General features: G+C 38.0%; 3 protein-coding genes across 4 annotated transcripts in view; 1 reads left to right on the forward strand and 2 right to left on the reverse strand.

Moving 5' to 3' along the window:
* The window catches only part of Tup (LIM1_Isl and LIM2_Isl domain-containing protein tup), a 34,525-nt gene extending 31,495 nt beyond the window's left edge, over positions 1-3,030 (reverse strand). The window contains exon 1 of one of the 2 annotated variants that reach the window (XM_083083369.1): positions 1,669-3,030. In XM_083083369.1, coding sequence (XP_082939495.1) covers positions 1,669-1,783 — 115 coding nt within the window. In that variant the 5' untranslated portion in view covers positions 1,784-3,030. The remainder of the gene's footprint in view (positions 1-1,668) is intronic. The other variant, XM_083083370.1, reaches the window with a different exon arrangement.
* Positions 1-20,999, forward strand: part of LOC145962339 (uncharacterized) — a 120,694-nt gene that overhangs the window by 32,775 nt on the left and 66,920 nt on the right. The window lies entirely within an intron of this gene.
* Ssp3 (short spindle 3) overlaps positions 12,234-20,999 on the reverse strand; it is a 72,386-nt gene continuing 63,620 nt past the window's right edge. The window contains exon 16 of the mRNA XM_083083366.1: positions 12,234-12,266. The gene's annotated coding sequence lies outside the window, so the exon portion shown is untranslated. The remainder of the gene's footprint in view (positions 12,267-20,999) is intronic.

Consider the following 20,999-nt stretch of genomic DNA (forward strand, 5'->3'; position numbering starts at 1 on the left):
ATATTATTAGATACGAAACAACACATTTTCCGCAATAAAAAGATAGCGTTTCAAAGTTTATAAATTCGTTTAATTAATTCTAAATTATTTGAAGAAATATCCGCGATTCAAAATCGTTGCAACGAATTTAAATACACACGACAAAAGATTTTCTTCACTTCCGACGATTAGACATCCAGCATACGATAGCTGAGTAATTACAAAGTGAATAATATAATTGTGTGATTTATTTGAGCTTTACCTTAAGATGCATTTGATGTTTAATCTTCCTTCGAATATAAAATTCCACTTATACACAAATTTTACGATAACAGTTCTTTCTTTTTTACCATCGACAGCTCTTTTATTCCTGCGATTTTAAAAGATTTGCAATTTAACAGATAATTATAAAGATGTTGCTTGTTATTATTGAAACTCAAAATTTATTCGCATATTCCTATGATAATTATATACAATACATACATCTAAATGTTTAGAGACATCAAGAAATTTGAAAAAATAAAAACTGGAGTATAAACAATGATCAATTTATTTTGACTAGAATAGAAAATTGTGAAAACATATTTGGCTTTTATTTTTCTGAGTCCATGTAAGCACAATTTAAAGTTGATCGAGATTGATTCTCACCATTAATTCCGTTAATTATTTCAACGTCATAAGCCAGAATAGAATATTATAGAGTTTACACAGAAAAATAATTCGAATTCCACCTATCAATTTTTATTCACAGTAATGCATCGATATAGATGCATCATATATTACACATATACTTAATGTACCTGTCCTTTGATTTCATGACTCTGCGGCAAAGTGTAGTAGCGAATACGAGAAGATAATTATTTAAACAATCTAATTACGCGACGTGCGAGTAATGAAGTGGCAATAAAATTAATTACCGGGCGGACGGATTTTTAAGCAATGATTTAATCAGCGACGATGTAATGAATCGGAAATCACCGTTAATTAATGGAAAATCATAGTTCGTCTTTAAATAAAAAATTGGTTTTGATGGAGCAAAAATTAGCCGCAATATGTATTAAAGTCAATCAAAATTGTGATGAAAGGATAAAAATGTGTGACAGCGAAAAAAATCCTTTTTATCTCAGCTACTCTTATTTTTAATAGATAAAGTCTTTGTTTGAAAAATAATGACTCAATTATATATTCTATCAGAAATACCTCTAGTATCACAATCTTTTTAGCTGATTTTGTTCACGTTAATTTTTTCTGAGCGGAAAAAAAAGATTTTTATCGCAATATATCGCATGTATGAGAGAGAGAAAATTTCGTAAATTGAACGGTCGATGAAGAATAAAATATATTTCACAATCGGATTCTAATTTTTATACCTGGATAGTTTGAGTGAAAATTATATCGTTAAATATAAATCTATTTGAGTTTTATTCTAAAAATATATTTTATATATTACGCTTTTTATTAGAGTTATAAATAACGTGGTGATGGAAACACATGTGCGTGTTTATTAATAAAATATTTATGTGTATATAAATATTCATACATACACGCACACAAATAGGGTTACAAGCTAAAAACCCTGCACCGTGAAAAAGTGATTCCTTCGGATCATTGCGAGGTTTTCTTCATCGATCGCGCGTTCCAAGCGAGAGACGGATATCCGTAAAAGAGGAGGGAAATCGATGTACTTACTCTGCGTGGGATCGGTGGGCTCGTCCTGTATGTTGACCGGTGAGATTTTCAGTGATCTCGGAGGGCCCTGGAAGCCGATGGGCCCGGGCCCCCCGGCTGCGCCCACCCGCTGCATTACGCCGGCACCCCCTATTTCCGCAGCTCTGCCACTCCTGCGCACGTCGCGCGACGGTTTTCGAGCAATCTTGAAGCCTTTCGTGCCGGCCGTACCCTTTAAATACCCTTTAAATTCCCGAAACTTTGACGGCGTTCACCCTCTTTCCGCCCACTCGTATCCCTCTTTTCGAAACGCTACAGAATCCACCGAGAATCAAGTCGCTTCAGACGCGGGAAATACGTAAACAATAGAGGTTTGTCTTGCTTGACCTCAAAAGTTGAATTCTCACGCGAATGGAAAACTTTGGGGAAATTATTTAGCTTTAAGGCGTATCGATACCTAATAAATATCGCGGGATTCACATTGTTAGCTCGTTGAAGGTGGATTTTATACAAGTTTTAACGAATGTCGGGCACAAAATGAAACGTTCCAGGGTTTGCGGCTTCTGACGGATCTCCAACCCGGTTCAACTCTCTGGTACTTTTGCCACTTTGAAAATCGTTCACTCTCGATTCACACTCCGACACTCCCGTGATTCTTTCCTGAATATTGTCGAGTGAACCCTCCGCACTCTGTCTTCTCGAATTATCACGCGGCTTCCCTCTCTCTCTTTCTCTCTCTTTCTCTCTTTCGCGATACCACACCCGGCTTATCTCGCAAGTTTTAGCGAGCGGTTTCTCGCGATTGCCAGACGAGAACGTGATCGATACGATACGATCAACGTGCCACGCAGAACTTTGACGATATTCCTGATGCGGCTTGGCGGTTGATTCCTTTCGCTCTCGTCAAAACTGGCTGGCTTCGAAATTCGTCAACCGGTCCATTCGCGCGAGTCCGAAATCGCGACACTGAACCGCGATTACGTTCCTATCACTCACTAGAGGCAAAGAGAATTCACTGTCGAGATCCACGAGACACGAATGGTTCGCACGTCAACAGATAGCGGCAAGGGCAAGCAAAAGAAACAACTATTCCGGTAGAAAACGGACGAGAAAGGTGGAAAGATCGCGGAAGAGAGGAAGTCAGGGCCGAGGGGAGAGAGGTCGGTTTACGGAAAGAGAGAAAGAAAGGGGAAGGCACCGGGAGGAAGGGAGAGAGTCGGAGAGAGAGAGAGAGAAAGAGAGACAGGGAGAGAGAGAGAAAGAGAGAGGAGGAGAAGGAGAGACCCACGAAGAGGTTGCACGAAACTACCCCGACGAGACTGACGACGCAGGGCCCCGGGAGCCACTGACTGCCAGTTAGGTGTCTCGCTATAGTCTGCTCGAGAAGCCCGACCCAACCTAACCGGGGAGACCGTCCGACTCTCCCCTTCCACCGTCCCTTCTCGCTCGCTCTCGTCGCCGCTGTCTACGCTGCCGCCACCGCTTCCTCCCTTCCCGCTCCCCGACAATCATCCCCTCTCTCGCTCGCCCCGACTCGAGCCCCAATCTCCCCCCCATCTTCGGGCGTCCACGTCGCGCGCGCGTCCTATCGAACGCGAGAGAGCGACGCGCGAGCGCGATCGGATTCGTTGTCGCGATCGGAGTCGACGCCGTCCAGCATCCACGCCCCCGCAACCCCCGGCGAGCCGGCAACAAAATGGCCGACCGCGCGCGCATCTAATCGATTCGCGTGTGCCTATCCTCCGTCTCTCTCGGTCTCTCCTCTCCTCCGCGACTTCGCGTATCCTTCCACTTCTACGAGCGGCGCTCTCCTCCTACCGCGATGCCTATGCGTTCTCTTTCTCTTCCTCTCTTCGCATCTCTCCTGTGCTTTCCTTCCTCCTCTCTCTCCGCTACCACCCTTCTCCGGGTGCCTCCGGTCGCCCTTCGTCGTTCCTTTGTCTCGAATCTCTCCTTCTTCCTCTCTCCTTCGCTACCGATACGTCGTCGTGTTCCACCGTTCGTCTTCGCCGACGTATTTTTCATTGTCTCTCTCTCTCTCTTTTCTCTCCGGCGCTTTATCGGTCCTCAGGTTCCTATATGGGCCTCACTCTTCCATCTTCCTCTCTCTCTCTCTCTCTTTTTGTTAATCCGTCTCGCTGCCGTGATACTACCCGTGATGCCGGCTGAGTGGTAACCAAACGGCCGGTATCTATGTCGTTTCTGTGGCACGCTACGTCCCGTGTCTGCTCGACTTTAGCTCACTGATATTCCTCTCTCCTGTTTATTTTTCGGCTACTTCGCGCCGATTCGCGATCTCGCAAATTCTAATATTCGCGGCAGCATCCGATGCTTCCCGCGGCGCAAATTTTACGCTGCGCAAAATTACTTTATACCTGATGCCTGATTTTACGCTCTTACTCGAGCGTCGCGATAAATTAGGGAGAAAAGTATTTATGCAAAACCTTCGGGCAAGTTCGTTGAATAATTTCAGAGACAGAACGCGATGTCGCGTGGAATAACACGGACCGAATAAAGTACAAGGTTAAGTAATTAGCCGCGAAACGTTTTATACATTAACACGGACAAGTCGTCAAAGATTCGACATCAATTTTTCAACAGTTAGAGAGATACGTTGCGATCGTCACGGGTAATTTAATTGTAATAGCGGCCGATATTCGCGCGACGTGCAATTTTGCAAATTTGACAGCCATCCGAGTTGAAATTTTGCTTTTATTTTTAACCTCAATTTTCTCACATTTGTGGATCGTTGGGAATTTCGGCTTTAATTTTTATAAGAAATTTAACTCGTACTTTGTACCTTAAATGGGCGTTAAGTGAAAAATTTACCACTTATTCAAGATTTCAAAAGAGGAGCTTTCGGCAAAATTACAAGTTAAACAGATCAGAAAAACAAGTAGTCTAACTGCTTGAAATATTTGAGTAGATGTTAGATTGAAAATTGAAATCAAAAGTTGGAGAAAAATTTCGATTCGGACATGTTGATATTTATTCCCGTTTATTTTTCGCGAAATGAAAAAACTCCGCGGTTTAAAATTATCTTAATGTTTACTCGACTGTTTCCCCTCGATTCTCGCCATTGTCCTGGGTATTTCGTTTGAAGAAATATTCGCGAAAACACTTTGTGTCTCCCATGGTGCGGCGAAGCACTCTCTTCCTGCCGCTGCTCGAGGTATCGATTAGGTCGATTTCTGCGCAATGTCCGACAGAGATTAGAAATATCGCGCATCGAAAAGTTCGATTCGGAGATACCGTCGAGTAAAATGAAGGTATAACGTAGCCTTTTAATTTAGATGTGCTCTTAGTAGATAGAATTTAGAATTGAGCTAGAAATGTGAAAGGGTTCGACGTAGGAGTGGAGAGAATCTAGAAGCTCCAAAAGACTTCCTCCATTAATCTCGGAAGTCTTTCGATTTCGATAAAAGGCGAGGGAGTAATTTATACGTAATTTATAAGTAATTTTTACGAAATTAAAAGAGAGAGAGAAACGAGAGAATAATGACGAATGGATGAGAAGGAGATGAATATTTTAAAAACATAATTATTTTTAAGTGAAGAATAAAATGTATTTGAATCACAATGTGCTTTATTTGAACGAGAAAATAGCTTACGTACCATATCGTATTATAAAATAGCTTACGTACCATATCGTATTATTAAAAACAATGTGTTACAGATGACAGGAACGCTCGTAAGCTAAAAATAACGCTTATTAACAATAAAATATTTATACGAAATAAAATGTTACTTCTCCATGTTTTAATCGCGGTAAAAATTTAATTAAATTCAACGCATATGTAAAATTCTTTCGAAATGGAATCAAATTCTATAGCCTGCAATTAACGTTTTTAATATAAATATAAATATATGTACATTTCTATCTATAATAAAAATTTCTTACGCAGTCTTATGTATATTTCTTGAAAAATTCTCCAATTGCAAAGAGTGTCTCTAAGAAAATATATATATGTCGTTTGTCAAAGTATAATCTGATGATGCTATGCAAAAAAACGTTTTTAAAAAAATGAGCCAACTCATCGTGCATAGTTGAATTGTGTGAACAAATTGAATTTATAATGAATTGAATTTATAATGAATTTATAATAGATTTTTATAGTCGTGTTCACAATTGATTGTGCGATTAATTGATTTTCTCTTAAATTTTTCGGATTAATTCTCTCTCTCTTTTCCTCGCATAACCATCATCTAATTAACAATTCTAAATGTCTCTCCTCGAACCGACGAGATAGATCAAATTAAATTCGACTCAGTTTTACTCGGCCTTTTTTTCGCGGAGAGCGCGCGCGTTTCTCGCGGAAGTAAATATTTCCTTCGCGCTCGTCGGGCCGGTAATTCATTTTCGTCACATTATCCGACATTACGATTCGATGAGCGAGCTTTTTGCGCGAAAGCCTCGTTAAATCGTCTGGTCTCCATAAGACACGTCGCGCGCGTACACGTCGCCGCTATCAATCTTTGAAAAGATCACGTCTGCGGAATGGCGGATTGGATATCTCGCGATATTTGTTTTCATGTTTCACTAAAAAACAAAAAAAAACATTTTCTATTACAAATTATCCGACTATAATTCCCCCCTTTTCCCTTAACGTGCTAAATATGGCTCGAGAAAATAATTCTCGGTAGACTGATAATTATGAAAATGTATGAGAAGAGACTTTTTGCACTGAAACATTCATCAATAATGCAATTCGATAACGTCAAATTATCGCCAAAAAATGTATATCTGATTGGGAAAAATGAATTATATAAAGTTTACGAGAATTATCCATTTACCTATTTGTACAATTATCCATTTACCTATTTGTACAATTGCATTAAAGTAAAAAAAAAATCGATATCTTGAGTCCATTACTAAAAAACATTACTAAAAAAACGTCGATCCAAGATATTAACAAAAGTGAAAGCTAATGCCATTAGACCTCGGCACTATAGTTCTAAAGTAGGCTAGCGATAAGATATCGTCATTTGCTAAATGCGATTGTTTCATTTCATGTAAAATATTCAGCGGTAATTTGTAATAAAAAAATTGTCCCTTTTTCGCTATGCATGTATGCATATTGAATGTACGGTAAATTTTGTTCAATAACTTTCGATGAATCATCAAAATAGTAAAGGGAAAAATATATAAAGTCAAAAGACAAAGAGATGTAATAAATTAAATTATCCTTGTGTAATATAATATAACCAGTCTTTGTTCTCGGCAATTATTGCAATTAATGCAATGCTATTGCTTCGTTTTATTGCTGCTTTTGCGTTCAAGATAAAAATTACTTTGCAGAATTTAAATAATATCGATCTCTTCACAGCCGCGCGACGAAAAGGAACCGTTTGAATGGTGTAAAAACTTGAACGCGATATGGGATATACTTATCTAATATCTAGGTGCGGCTCTTTCTCTCTCTTTCTTTCTCTCTGTTTCTCGCGCAACAAGGGCGCAATTCAAGCGGAAGTTCCTTTCTACCGAGCCGAGGCGAAGGGAGCTTGCGAGAGAAAAAAAAGCAGGAGCTTCGCGCTACGATTCTCGCGCCGCAAAAAAAAACAGGGAGAGCTTTCGCGGTTCGCTTGCGGCGCATTAGCTAATCCGCAGGCCGACGAGCCGATCGGGAAAAAATATCGGCTACTGGCCACACATGGTCGGCTTGTCCGACAATAGTCGGCGAGGAAACTTCTTTTAAAAATGAAACGTAAAAATGTAAATAAGTGAAGAATACTACATGCGCGAGATAAAATGATAAAGATAACAAAAAATTAAAGGGGCTTCGTGTTTTTGATATTTAGATCGTCAGAGAAAACGCACGTTCGTTAATATGTTTAATGATTCTGATTATAAAGTAATTTAGATTCAATAACATATTCAATAACATTGGTATTTAATAAAGAAAAAAAACCCTGTGAGAAAACCTTTTAATATATCACACTACTGTAATTATAATAAGATAAAATATATTATCGCCATAACCAATCTATAATTCGACAAAATTTCATTTATGATTTTATATGCACTTCCTAACAACACATGAGAAATTACATATCAATAATAAATTCAAAAATTCTATCTCGAATCGTCGCGAATTACAGACCGGATTTAAAGCGGAACTAACTTATTATTAAGGGCGAATAAAATAGTACAAGAATACTGTCACCCCTATAGCGAAAATTGGGAATGTTTCTTCCGACATGTCCTCGCGTAAATTCGTGAAAGAAACATTTTTCCACGGCATCAAGTGTCGAGGGGATCGTCCATCTCTCAGCTCTCGGTAAAGCACGGTGCGCGTTTCGGAATTACGAGATTTTACAACGGGGGGACTGCTTTGTGAAGTGGAGGAAGGCTTCTTAAGCGGCTCAGAGCGCGTAGGAGCGTGTGGATGCGGGAAGCCGACAAAGCTATCAGCGCCGAATGCATTCCAGGCAGATGCTGCGTTGCGTCTCTCCCTCTCTTTCTCTCTCTCCTTCCCGTATTTTCTCGCTCGGACCTCTCCAAGATGCGCGCACAAGGCATGCCCGACGGTCCGCAATAATTCACGCGAACTTCAAAACGCCAAGACACCGTACAGCAGTTACGGCTTTTCTTCCATTGTCACCCTGCTATTTTAACGTTCTAACGCACGACTTCGCTTGGAACTTGATGGTAATTTGACGCGACAAACTCGACGCTTACGGAAGAAATTCTCACATCTCTCGAGAGTCCTTTTTTGTATCTTCGCTAATATTGCGGAAATTATTGGAAATGAAAGAATAATTTTTGCGAAAGTTTCTTGGTTTCGTAAGAGCAATAAAAAAATACTCGCGCCATAAATAATAATTATTCCTTTTTCTAAACAATCTACAGTTTCATTGTTTATGTAGAAAATTATTGGAATATATTATTTGGATTTCTAGAGAGAAAGAGAAATAGAGACCTGAAAAATCTCTTTTACCTTTTTAATCAGCGTGTTTTATTTTGCTGAGGCAGCTAATCGTCAAGTGGAGAGTTTAATAACAAGATTCTGCTCACGATGTTTTAAATCTACGGGAGTAGAGGACGTATTTAAGGGTGGAAGACGGTGGGAAGAAAACGGTAGTTGCGGAGAGAGCGCAAAACCTACGGATTAGAGCTTTCTTCCGCACCGAGAGACGCCTCCGGGCACCGATTGACCTCCATATTCAGGACCACCCGTCGTATCGGGAGCCGCTCTGAGCCGCTTAAGTAGGTAGGATTTAGTTTCGTGAAGAGACAACGACAGCCGCGCGGCAGCGAAGCCTGTTGTGCGCGTCAATGTCGAGGCGCCACTCGATGCTCTTTTCCCGCTACCTTGTAAACGATGTCGAAAATTCCAATGAGTCCACGGAATTCTAGAAGCGCATTCCAATACGTCAAACAAAAAGGACAATCTATCGATATTTTTCATAATTATTTTCGATCTGGCAAAGTGATTTGTTGTTGACGTGAGGAAAGAAACTTAATGTTTCAAATAGCAAAAGATTATTCTACGCAAATAAATTTAATTTTTATTAAATATATTTTTGATTTTTATTAAACATGTTTTTATTAAAAATATTTATTTTTTGCGCGTAAGAAAGAGTGAAAATTATTTTTATTCGTATTTAATTAGATTATTCGTATTTTTATCGTATTTAATTAGATCATTAAAAATTTCTCTCTAGGATAATATTAGATAATAAATTTTAGCTGAGTAATAAATTCTTCTCATAATGAGCGCGTAAATGAACGATATTTCTATGTTCGCAAGTAAATCAGTCACAAATATGGGTTTCGGAGAAATAAAGGAAAAGGAATACCCTTTGTTTTCCAGGATACTTGTCTTGTTAAAAAAGGTCGCGCTTGTAAAAAAAACCCCAGGTTTCGAGGATTCCGGCGCCGATAGGTGTCTGAAAATTTTGAAAACTGGAATTCGCATGAGCACCTCAGTTGTATTGTCTTGGAAAAAAACACCGATAAATCCGTGCTAATGAGGGTAAGTCCTAGGGAAGTCTATCCAGGTAACCTCGTAAATTTTGGGACACTTCAATGATAGTCTCCATAATGTTTTGATCTAAGAGACTCGCCGTCTTCAAATAAAGCTGTAATGTAAATCAATCCAAGCACGAAACAGAAGCGAATAATGATTGAAATGGTCATTTCTTTTATAAAACTCTCGATAAAATCATACATTCAGTTTATATAATTAAATTTTCCCATTTAAATACAATACAATTTAATTTTTGCAATATTTTTAAACTCCAATATACACATATATATATTTCATTCTAACATTTGATGTAATTCGGTTTTAATATATTTTTTCTCTTACTCGATACAGAGAGTTTACAGTCTTACTCTCTAAAAGTGAATCAGTGTATTATCACTGTAATCAGTGCTGTACTTATAACTGCTTGTAATCAGTATTTACTGTTTTTCAGTGATAATACACTGATTCACTTTTAGAGAGTAGAAGCCACATCAGTTATGTCTGATTTTACTGATGCCACGAGGATTTACCTGGTCGAAAGTCTTCAACATTCCAGTGAGACTTACGGAATGACACATACGGCAACAAACTGTAAGAGGGCGATATTCGTTATTACTCCGAACGCTGTATAACATGAACGGTAAACGTCTCGTGCCTCTCGTATCAGCATTGCTGTGGCGCCAGGCTTTACGACGCAGCCTTGACGACCAGGTAGTTCGGGGATCCTCCCGTTACCTTCGTAGAAATAGCATCAGTCGTGCGTATTTCGTGTTATGAGTCACATCGAGTCGTAATCCCCTCCCCCGCCGAGGGGAGAGATGCAAATTTACGCGCTTTTCATCGTCGACGGCGCGCATCCATCGGCAAATGGATCAAGGATAAGTCGCGAGATACACGCAAAGTCACTCATTAAACAATACGATTCGATCGATCTGTATATGTCGGCGATGAACGATGAGTTCTCCAACGCGATTGCCTCTTATTTTAAGGCGTTGATTTATATACGAGCGCCAGTTACAGTCTACACGTACTAAATTACCCATGCTTGATTCTTATTCAATAAACGAGCTCTCTATTTTTCCTTCATCAGGAAGAATGATTCATCTTATACATTAACTATTTATATGTCGAAACATATCGGGAAATGTTATTCCTCTTTCCAACCTCATTTTCCTCGCATTTATAGATTTCAGAGACATTTCGATAGATTTAATTTATACAGAAATTGAATTCTTCTATTATAAATGTATAATAAACGAATTATTTTTTTAGAGGTTTAAAAGAAGAAAATTATAAATTAAATAGTTTCAAAAGAGAAGAATTTCTGATTTTATATATTTAAAATATCAAGGAAAAAAAATTGAAAGCTGAAATCGAAATTAAAATTTCAAGAGTTAAAGGATTTTTCTATTAAATTAATATAGATATTATTTAAATTAATATGGATCTGATTGTTTCATCCAAAGAAATTTAACTCCATCAATATCATCAAAATATCAATTTCAAAAAAGAATCTCTGACTTTATATATTTAAAATATCAAAGAAAAAAAATTGAAAACTGAAATCGAAATTAAAATTTCAAGTCGAAGGGCTTTTCTATTAAATTATTATAGACCCGATTGTTTCATCCAAAGAAATTTAGCTTCATCGATATCCGTCGAAATCCAAAGTCTTATCACGATTATATAATCGCTCGAAATTTCCGGGAGAAACATACTTTATACACGGAAGAATCAACTGCTCTCTTTAGCGAGCCTCGCCGAAGACGCTGCGCTGGATAGGCGAATGCATAGCGTGAGATACACGTGCGCGCGCGCGGTTTTAGTGTAGCATCTTCACTATACTACTTACTGCGGCGCGCACTCTGCACTTCGACGCGCCGTTATCTCGGCACCATCTAGCCCGGCTAAAAGCTTCTCTCCATCAACCTCCCTCCTTCTGTTCCCTTACGGGCCTGGAACCGTCTCCTGGCCGACGGTGAGGCGCGGTGTTGCGGTGTCCCAATTTTTCTACGAACCGACTCTACTGGCCCCCGAATCGCTCGACACATCGGGGATAAATCGTGCCCTCCTCCACCATTTTCTCGCGTACGTCGGCGGAAACGTTCCCGGTGCTAAATCAATCGCGAAATAGGTTTCCAAGTGTCCGTACACTTTTTTCCCGTTTTGCTAGGGCAAAGTAACGACTTTAAAAAGGAATGTCTTAACATCTTTTCGGCTTTTTAAATCATTTATAATTCGCCAGAATTTAAGACAAATTTATTTATAATTTTATATGTATACATCGTATATGATATGATATATACGTGTCTATCTTAATATATATATTTTATAATTTTTCTCAAATGTTTTTTAAATTACATAAAATTATACGTGCAATTCTGTTTCGCGAATTTCGTCACGAATTATAAATGGTTTATATATGCATAATGAAAACAGAGTGTAGAGTTTACATTTTAAATTATTCATAAAATGTATAATATTACAGGACATTTTAAGTTTTTCTTATTAGATAAATAATAATGATTCGCAGCTGAGAATTGCATGAATAAATTAAACAATTCGGAATCGACGATTGGATTTGTTATTTGTATAATCATGTGATTTTGAGGATCGCAAACGCCCATTAATTTGAAAAGTCGGCAGTTTCTGAAAATTTAAAAATTCAGAATTACATTGAAGAACCGAAGAATCGGGAAGAATTTGGAAACACAAGGAATCTTGGAAAATTCAATCTAAAGATCCTAAAATTCAAAATAGCGAAAATTTGAAGGCAAAGAAACTCGAGAATCTCCGAAGATAATGTGATAAAGCCTGAGAACTTTAGGAGGAAAACTTATTTTACTTGAAAACACGCATACTTCTTCGTTTCACTCGAAAACACGAGGAAATCGTGTTAATTATTTCATTTCTAAAATGTAAAGTGTTATGGTTTAGAATGCTCGAGATATCATAAATTTCTCCTTAATAAATGGAGCTTCGCAGTAATTTATGAAACAAAGAGTTATGTCGTTTATGTTGCGCATAAAACATCATAAAGCAAAGAGAGATATACAAGCAAACCCTTTATAAGTATATACGTACAAATAAAGTAGTAAAGTAAATTTGTCGTAATTTTCGATTGTATCAAAAACACTTTTCAAGCACGTGATTGAAGCTTATTATCATGAGATGAATGAGCTACCCTCTATTTTCTCGTGTATAGAATGTCCCAATATTATGTCAACGGAAATTTAAACTTTCGTATTGTTTTATAAAGAGTTCGACTTGTCACGTTCATCAGTTATATTTATATATTATATATATTTAACTATTATCTTAATAATTTCCCTTAAATTTAATATAACATTAATTAAAGAAACAAAATTTTTTTTTTCCAATAAATATTTGTATATTCTTAAAATTTAATTTTCTTTGCTTTTTCTAATATTAAATAATTCATTGTCAGTAGCGACAATATGAGTGCCATTTTTTAGTTCATTTTCTATAGATTTTCTATAATTTTCAAATTCAGTTAATATCTATATATATTTGACAATACGTGGCAGATTGAAATATCGTTATTAAATTTTCAGAAATCATAGATTTTAGCATCAATTATTCTCACATCTAAAGGATGTCTAAAGAATAAAATGTATTAAAATCAAATCTTGTATAATTAATATTTCACTGTATTTCTTCGAAAAACAAAAGAAATCTTTACTTTCAGAGCCAGTTTTGAATTTTCGTATCGGTTTTCCCACTTTTCTATTAACAAAGAGACGCCATTCATATCAGTGAAATACGTTCTCGAAGAAGAAAAGAAACTTTTGCCTCCTATCATTTATAATTCAGTCTCTCTACACTTTTCAATTAGAAAGAAATCGCCTGGATACCGATATGTAATACATTTTTCAAAAAAAACATCTTTTTATCCTTAATCACTCGCATGACTCTCCTCTTATCGGTCCCCTTGTTCTTTTCTATCAACGAAGAAAAAGAGTGCGTCACTCCTTCATATCGGTGAACATTTTCGAGTAAGAAAGGAGACCTTTATCTCCTCGGTTACTCGAGGCTCTCGGAGGACTATCGTTTCCTCTACTTTTCCATTGGAAAAGAATCATCGCGTTCCATCGTATCTGCGGTTAGGGAAGAATCCCTGGGAAGCGACGCGGGTCGCTCAAAGGAAGGTAAAGTCTGGGACATCCTGTATACGCAGGTGGATGCGCGCGTGCGTGTCTCCACGATCGGAGGTAGAAAGAGGAGAAAAGCACGGCCAGGGGAAAAGGGGGAGGAGGAGAGAGAAAGAGAGGAGGGGAGGAGGGGGAGGATGGCACAACCGCGGTGGCCGCGTACGCTACGCGCGTCTACGCACATTTATGCGGACGGTATAAAAGCGACGGTCCCGCGGACTTGCGCGGGCGCGCCATATCGATCTGCCGTTTCCAGGGCCGCTTAAACTCGCGACTCACGCCCGAGTATAATAATTCATGGATTCAATGGCGAGCCTCGAAACGGAATTCCGATGGGAGCCGCGCGATGGGTTCGCGTCTTCCGGCTGTTAGACCGCCTACGTAACGATATTAATCATCGAGATAATAACGAGACCCTCGCGCGCGCGCGAGCCTAGTAAAATCGCGTTGCTGGATTATTCGCGATTTTTTTCTTACTCCTCTGCACCGAGAAAAAAGTTGTTAACTTGACCAAACCGTTCAATTAAATTATTACTTTTTTAATTGAAATATTATTGAAATATTGAAGTTAAATAGATGTCATGTTAGATTTAATATGTATTATTTAATTTAAATAATTAAATATTTCAATTAAAAAGATAATAATTTAGTTGAATGGTTTAGTCAAGTTAACAACTTTTTTTTCTCAGTGTGCTATGAATAAAAAGAGGAAGCTTGAGTCTAAGATAATTGTGAATTTGAAAATTAAGAATGATATAAGAATGATATTGATATTGTTTACACAATTGTAAGCGAGATAAGAGTGAAAACGTGAATCCATCATCTCGCTTTATTCGTAGACTGTCAAGTGTCATGTTCTACCGTGCGCGTGGTTGTCTTAGGCTTTGTATGTTTATTAGTACGCATCTCGTTTTTCCAAGACACCCTGTATAATGTTACATTCGTGTCTGCGCACCAGGCGATGACGGGACGATGCGGCGTCGATCTTTGATCTACGATGGAACGTCACTTTTCTCTCTATCTCTAGATCCCAGATCTCGTCCAGCGAGAGAGCAACACCTGCGTTCTGCAGAAATAAAGACTTGACGCGCTCGGGGTCCGATCACTTGACGGGCGTTTCTATCATTCACAATAAACAGGATGGCAAGCACCTCCGATTTATCTAGGAGGCATCTACGCGACCGATACTTATCTGCAGCGATTTCAATTGGCCCTGTGGAGCTCTTATATGATATATAAATGGATACTACGAAAAAAATTTAGCCATGTATTTATTGGAACTCACAAACCGAATGAGAAATAAACAATGATAATAACAGACGAATAAATGAAAGATTATTGAGTAAACATTTCAGTTGCATTGTGCATATCGATAATCTAAGGAAGTATAATTGATCCCCCCCCCCCCCATCTGCACATTCGATATATTTTTTGCGACGGAAAATATATACATGTATCGCGCGCTCACTTTTACGTAAGCTTCTTTGATTTTTAATGACATATATTCCATGAAGATTCTACTGAATAAATTCTTTTTTTCTGAAAAAAAAATTCCACTGGATTAGACTTCAGACTGCGTTTGATGCAGCATATTGACACGATTATGCTTAATACACGAGCAGCAAAAATATTGCGAATGTTAACCCAACGTGAAGCAGAATGTCTCTCACCGGGAATTGAGTTACAAATTCGCAATAATACCGCTGACACGCATCGATGTTTCAATTAGCAAGTCGAGCCATCATTACGAGAAGATGGAAAGAGCAACGGGAGAGAAAGAGAGAAAGAAAAACAGCTTTGACGTGCATCAGTGTGCGTGCATCGTGATACAGCTGATTTCGCGCGTCCATTTCTTCGAACTGAAATCGAACAAAACGACAGGACAAGGCGAATGCTTACCGACCTTGTTAGCTTTTTTTATCCGCGACTGTCTTCGTGTTGTGAGCGCAGAGCTTATCCTCCCGAGACCTGTAGCTACATTTTTAATGAAACTCGTCTATAATTTAAGAGGAATCAGGGATAGATAAAAAACTAGACGATATTTCAATAAGAAATAAAAATATGTAAGCGCAAATTGTTTCTCTCTTACTTTAAAAATAATAATTCATTGTTAATTAAGACCTCACTTTGTTTCGAAATATTTAATTGATTTTACGAGTCAGAAATAAATGTTTCATATAAATATTTTTCGCTAGAAATTCAAATCGTCAATTAATATAATTACTTCTTTCATTGTTTGGAAAATAACATTTAAATTCTCAGAAATTTATTTTGTTTATTTCTCTCTTGCGTCCATTAAATTTGTTTTTGTTCGTGTTTCATTAAATTATGTTTATTGCTTTCGCAAAGTTTGAAATATATGCATATTCATTTTGTTACTCTTCTAATATGATTCTCTTTATTATATGTATAATATTTGAAATACTTGAAATATAATATAAGAGAAAAATAGCATATGTGAAATATCGATGTAAATTCGAAAATTTCAATTATTATTTCAAATAATAATTTCTGATCTTTTTAAAAATTTTTATTTAAATTAATAATTGCAAAATATTGCGTTTGTAATCAATATTTCTTATCCATTTATGCTTGTAGTTTGTACGGAAAAAAATAAATTTTCCAATAATATTTTATTTAAACGAAATATATTAAACTATATATATTTAAACAGTTATTTTCAATAGTATTTAAAACGTGCTCACATCAGTGTTTAGGAAAATAGAATTTAAATATTTTCACAAAAGATTTGTTTTGCATGATCGCTAATAGACTATCGGAAAAACCTCCTTTTATTTCATTGGTTGTTTTTATTTATCGATGCGTAAAACAGAATGATTAGCCTCTGGGCGTTAGATGTATCCATTACATGCAACGACGCGGACCGAAATATTAATCCCTTCTTGCCTGTAAAACGCCCGGAGGGGTAATAACGTATAGTATGAACCCCTTTTGCGCACCTCGAGATGCATGGCATTAATGTATAGAGTATACTAAAAGAACTTTCATCCTCTAGTATCGTCATTTTCTTTAATTGAGTTATAAAATTTCTATAGCTTCACATTGTCTTGTGGAAAAACGCGCTATAGATCGCTATATCAATCTTGTTTATGTATTAGAAAAAAAAAACGGCAAAATTGACTGCGAGTTGGTGAAAAAATTCACATATGAAAAAAACGCGTATAGCAAATACGCTCTCTCACAAATCGATTTTAATCAACGGAAACGAAAAACATACGTAATTTCAATGTTTCACGGTATTAATGACCTGCGTAATTTGATTAAAAAAAATTTCGCGAAACGAAACAAAGCACGCGTGATGAATTTTCAAGTATACTTTCGGGTGAATTTTTTAACGTGAAAAAAACGACGCGAAAAATTGTCAACGTTTTAGATACGCCTTCCCGAGAAGGGATATCAAGAAGAAGGGTGAGCGAAGGGATGTGTGTGATACATATACGTATGCATATCGTACAGCTCGAGATATAATCGATCATTTTTGCGCTCGATATACTCCATCCTTGAGAATGTGCGGAGTGAGGGGCGGCGAGGGTGAGAGGGGGTGAGAGGGGGCGAGAGGGAGACGGGGAGACCCGGGGGGCGGAGTACCCCGTACAAAACGCCGCGGGGGTTAATACGTGTTTGGTCGCGCGCGCGATCCCGTATGTAATGGATCCGTAATGCGAGCCGGCGATTATTTTCCGGCGCGCGCGCCATTATCGGTCGGTGTTGCCCGGTGACAAATTTACCAGCGATTCGAAAGCTTTTAGTGGTAAAGGTTTGGCGCCCGATCGCGCTTATATCATTACACCTGCATTATGCATCTCGGCGATTTTTTAGCGAGTCCCGCGCGACGGAATCGACGACGAGATATCAGGGAGGAGGAGAAAAAAAAGAGCGTCTCGACGTAAAAATTGCCTTCTCGCCGAAATATTAAAGCTATTTTTTCTTTTTTTTTCCCCGAAAACTTGCCCCTGACGCCGATTGCCTGACGTCGAGTCGCAATGTTTATCGCTTTAACCTGGATGCCCGCAAATTACGATCGTTCCTTGAAGCCTTGGCGCGATTAGCACGGTTAACTATGGGCTAACGAGGATCGTATAAACGAGGGAAGAGCGAGGAGTTTCGTTCCCAGGAAACAAAGAAAAAGTACGCAAAGTTTCCTAAACGCGGCTTCCATCTTGAACAAAACAGACCGAAGACCGACGGGGACTCTTCTCACAATATTGACTCTTGACCGTAAGTATTTATCCTCCTTTTTTTTTATAGTTACATATTTATCCGTGGCTGCCCTTTTGTCGGGCCGGTCGGAGAAAGGTAGTCCCTTGGAACAGGACCTGGACGATATATAGACATAACTACTTTACTTATATAGAGAGATGCGCACTCTCTCCTCTCTTCTTCTCTTTGCCAGCTGCATCCTGCATCCATGAGGCGAACCAGAGCAACTGGTTTCCGCCATGTCTGGCGAAACAATGAAATCTCTTTCCCGCTTCAATACTGATTTCCGCACGATATTATCGATTGTCCTAGTGTAATGTATATTATTCTCATTTCTTATAGCTTCTAAAAAAGCTACTAATGAATAAATATAGAATGTGATTCGCAAAACTGATTATGTACACACAAAGAAATTTGTAAAGCTAATTAAAAAATATTACTTTAGAAACATGTTTTTAAATGATAATATAATTTAATAAAAAGTAATTTTTTACAATATAATTTTAATAAAATATATTTTTATAAGATATAATTTTAATAAAATATAATTTTTTTTAACACAAAAAGATTATATAGGAAATGATTATTCTCTTTCTTATGTTTCTCTGTTGAACCGTATAATATAAATTAGAAATATATCTATTTTTCTCCTTTATTTTTTTATTATATATATGAAATTTTTAAAGCAATCTGACAAGTAATAAAATCAATAATCAAAATGATATTTTATTAGGGAATATCCAAATATTTTATTTTCTTTTCATCATTATATTCTTCAAATTATTTTCAATTCAAGTACCTGTCTCGCAATTTCACGTTCTATCTCGCATCGCATTTTTGGACGACGATCTCGTCTCTCAAATTATCGACATGTGGTCCTCGTTAATGCATGCCTCCGTTATGTATCGCGTAGGAGTCAATATGCGCGTGTCTCGCCTGAGGTAGACCCCGACTGACTTACCGTCGTGGAACGGTAGAGGAGGTCGAACGAGGACGAATGGTTAAAGGGAGCGTGTCGAGATGAGCAACGCTAACACGCATCGCGTATACACCTAGATACGCACAACACGCGATCGCGTAATCGTCGCTCGCATCGTGCCCCGAATCCACACGTATACGTCCGGTTCATGGTGATTTTCCGTTAATTACGAGCGGCACGTGTCGCGGCGAATAAAAACGATAATCACTCGCCGCGATGAGCGATTATGGCAGTGATGTGCGCAAATACTATTATTTTTTTTTTTCATTACGCGACGTTACGCGGGAATAGTCCGTTTATTCGGGAGAGTCACTGCCATCTGCTCCATTAGATAGAGACGATAAGCGGCGCAATTTTTGCGATATCGGGCTTTTAAACTCGAATTGCTTTTAGATCGATATGACAAATACTTTACTTCTTTTTTGGAGATAGTTACTTGTTCACATTTATTTATTTTTATTTATTTATTAATTTACTTTTTAATTTACTTGAGATAGTGTAAAACGATTGATTCTTTATTCTCAATAATTTAATTAATAATTATGAATGATAATTAATAATAATTTTATTTCACAATAATAATTTTTTTTTATATTTTCGTTGTACAATATTCATCGTCACATGATGAGGGAGAGAGTTAATCGCAATATGAAAGGTCGAACCTCTTGGAAAGAATTGTCAAATGATGGTGTGCAGATGAAATTTATTTATAGAATATAAATCGAGTCACCTGTTTGCGAAGCCTCGCTACCGTAGCAGGATCGGATTTGTTTGCTAACATAAAAGGGACCAAAGGATTATCTGTGCAAACAGAGTTACATTTTATCGCTCTCTCTCTCTCTCCCTCTCTGTCGTGCACGTGAGTATTTTATTTTTATTAACTTCCGGCGCACGCGACCGCATTATCTCCGCTTTATCGGCGCCGTACAACTGTTAATATTTTCGTTAAACAGAAAACATGTATCACTTCGACCTTCGAATCTTTCCGATGTGAAGAGCTATTGAACGAAATTTAAAATATAATACTTGATATATGCATATAATCATTAATTTATTGAGCGAAAGGAGATAATTTTTTCTCTCAAAATATGTATCTTCGAGCCATTTAAGATTTATAATAAATTATTTAATTAAAAACAAATGTCCAACTATCTCTCTTATGGAGAGATAAATGATTCGAGTCGAATCATTTCGCAAAATTTCACGTCTAATTGGAATTTTAAAGTGATTAATTAATAAAGGTTGCCGATTTCCTGCACGATTCTTAGCGATCCCTTAAACGCGTCCTCTCTCTCTCGCATGATCGCTGCATAAATAATTGTGCCATCTGCAAATCAAGTAGGAGACAGTAAGCATGAGCTGGCTTTAGTAGAGATGATGAGCATGCGATCCGATCAACAGCTGCCCTTTTTCTGGCCATATGGCATGCACCAACCGTACCGTACTCCGCCTACCCTCGACACGAGTCCACCCCCGCGCAAGCATGTGCATCCGATAAGAGATCATACTGAATGATAAGAACGAAACAAGCTATATCGTCTCTCCCCGTCGAGGGAACGATGATCGATAAATCTTTTTTTTCCATTCCATTTTTTCTTCTACCCAATTTTTCCAGTTAAACTCGAACGGATATTCCATAGAAAGATTCTAAGGCGCTTGTAAAAGAAAAAAGAGAGAAAGATAATTTTGATATTATTTCCGTGCGATGCAAACATTTCCGAACAATATCTCGATAATTCCAAGTCAAGTAATGGCGTCCTCGTGCATTTCCCCGCGCAATAAAATCGATACTTGGTATCAAAGTGGCCCGCGTACGTAGTCGATCCGGAAGGAAGGACCGGAGAATTTGAGGAAAGGCAGTTTCAGTGCCCTTTGTGCGTTCACCATGTCGCGCGGGCACGAAAATAAATATTTTCCGGGAGAGTGAACGACATTCTCTCGCGTCCCTTCGACCGTCGTCCGAGTGCGGCTTTCGATCGGAACCACGAAAACCTCGAAAGAGGAGGAAGA

The sequence above is a fragment of the Camponotus vicinus genome, unplaced genomic scaffold (assembly GCF_025532165.1).
Source record: "Camponotus vicinus isolate PSW18456_S1 unplaced genomic scaffold, iyCamVici1.0 SCAF_11, whole genome shotgun sequence".
NCBI lineage: Eukaryota > Metazoa > Arthropoda > Insecta > Hymenoptera > Formicidae > Camponotus > Camponotus vicinus.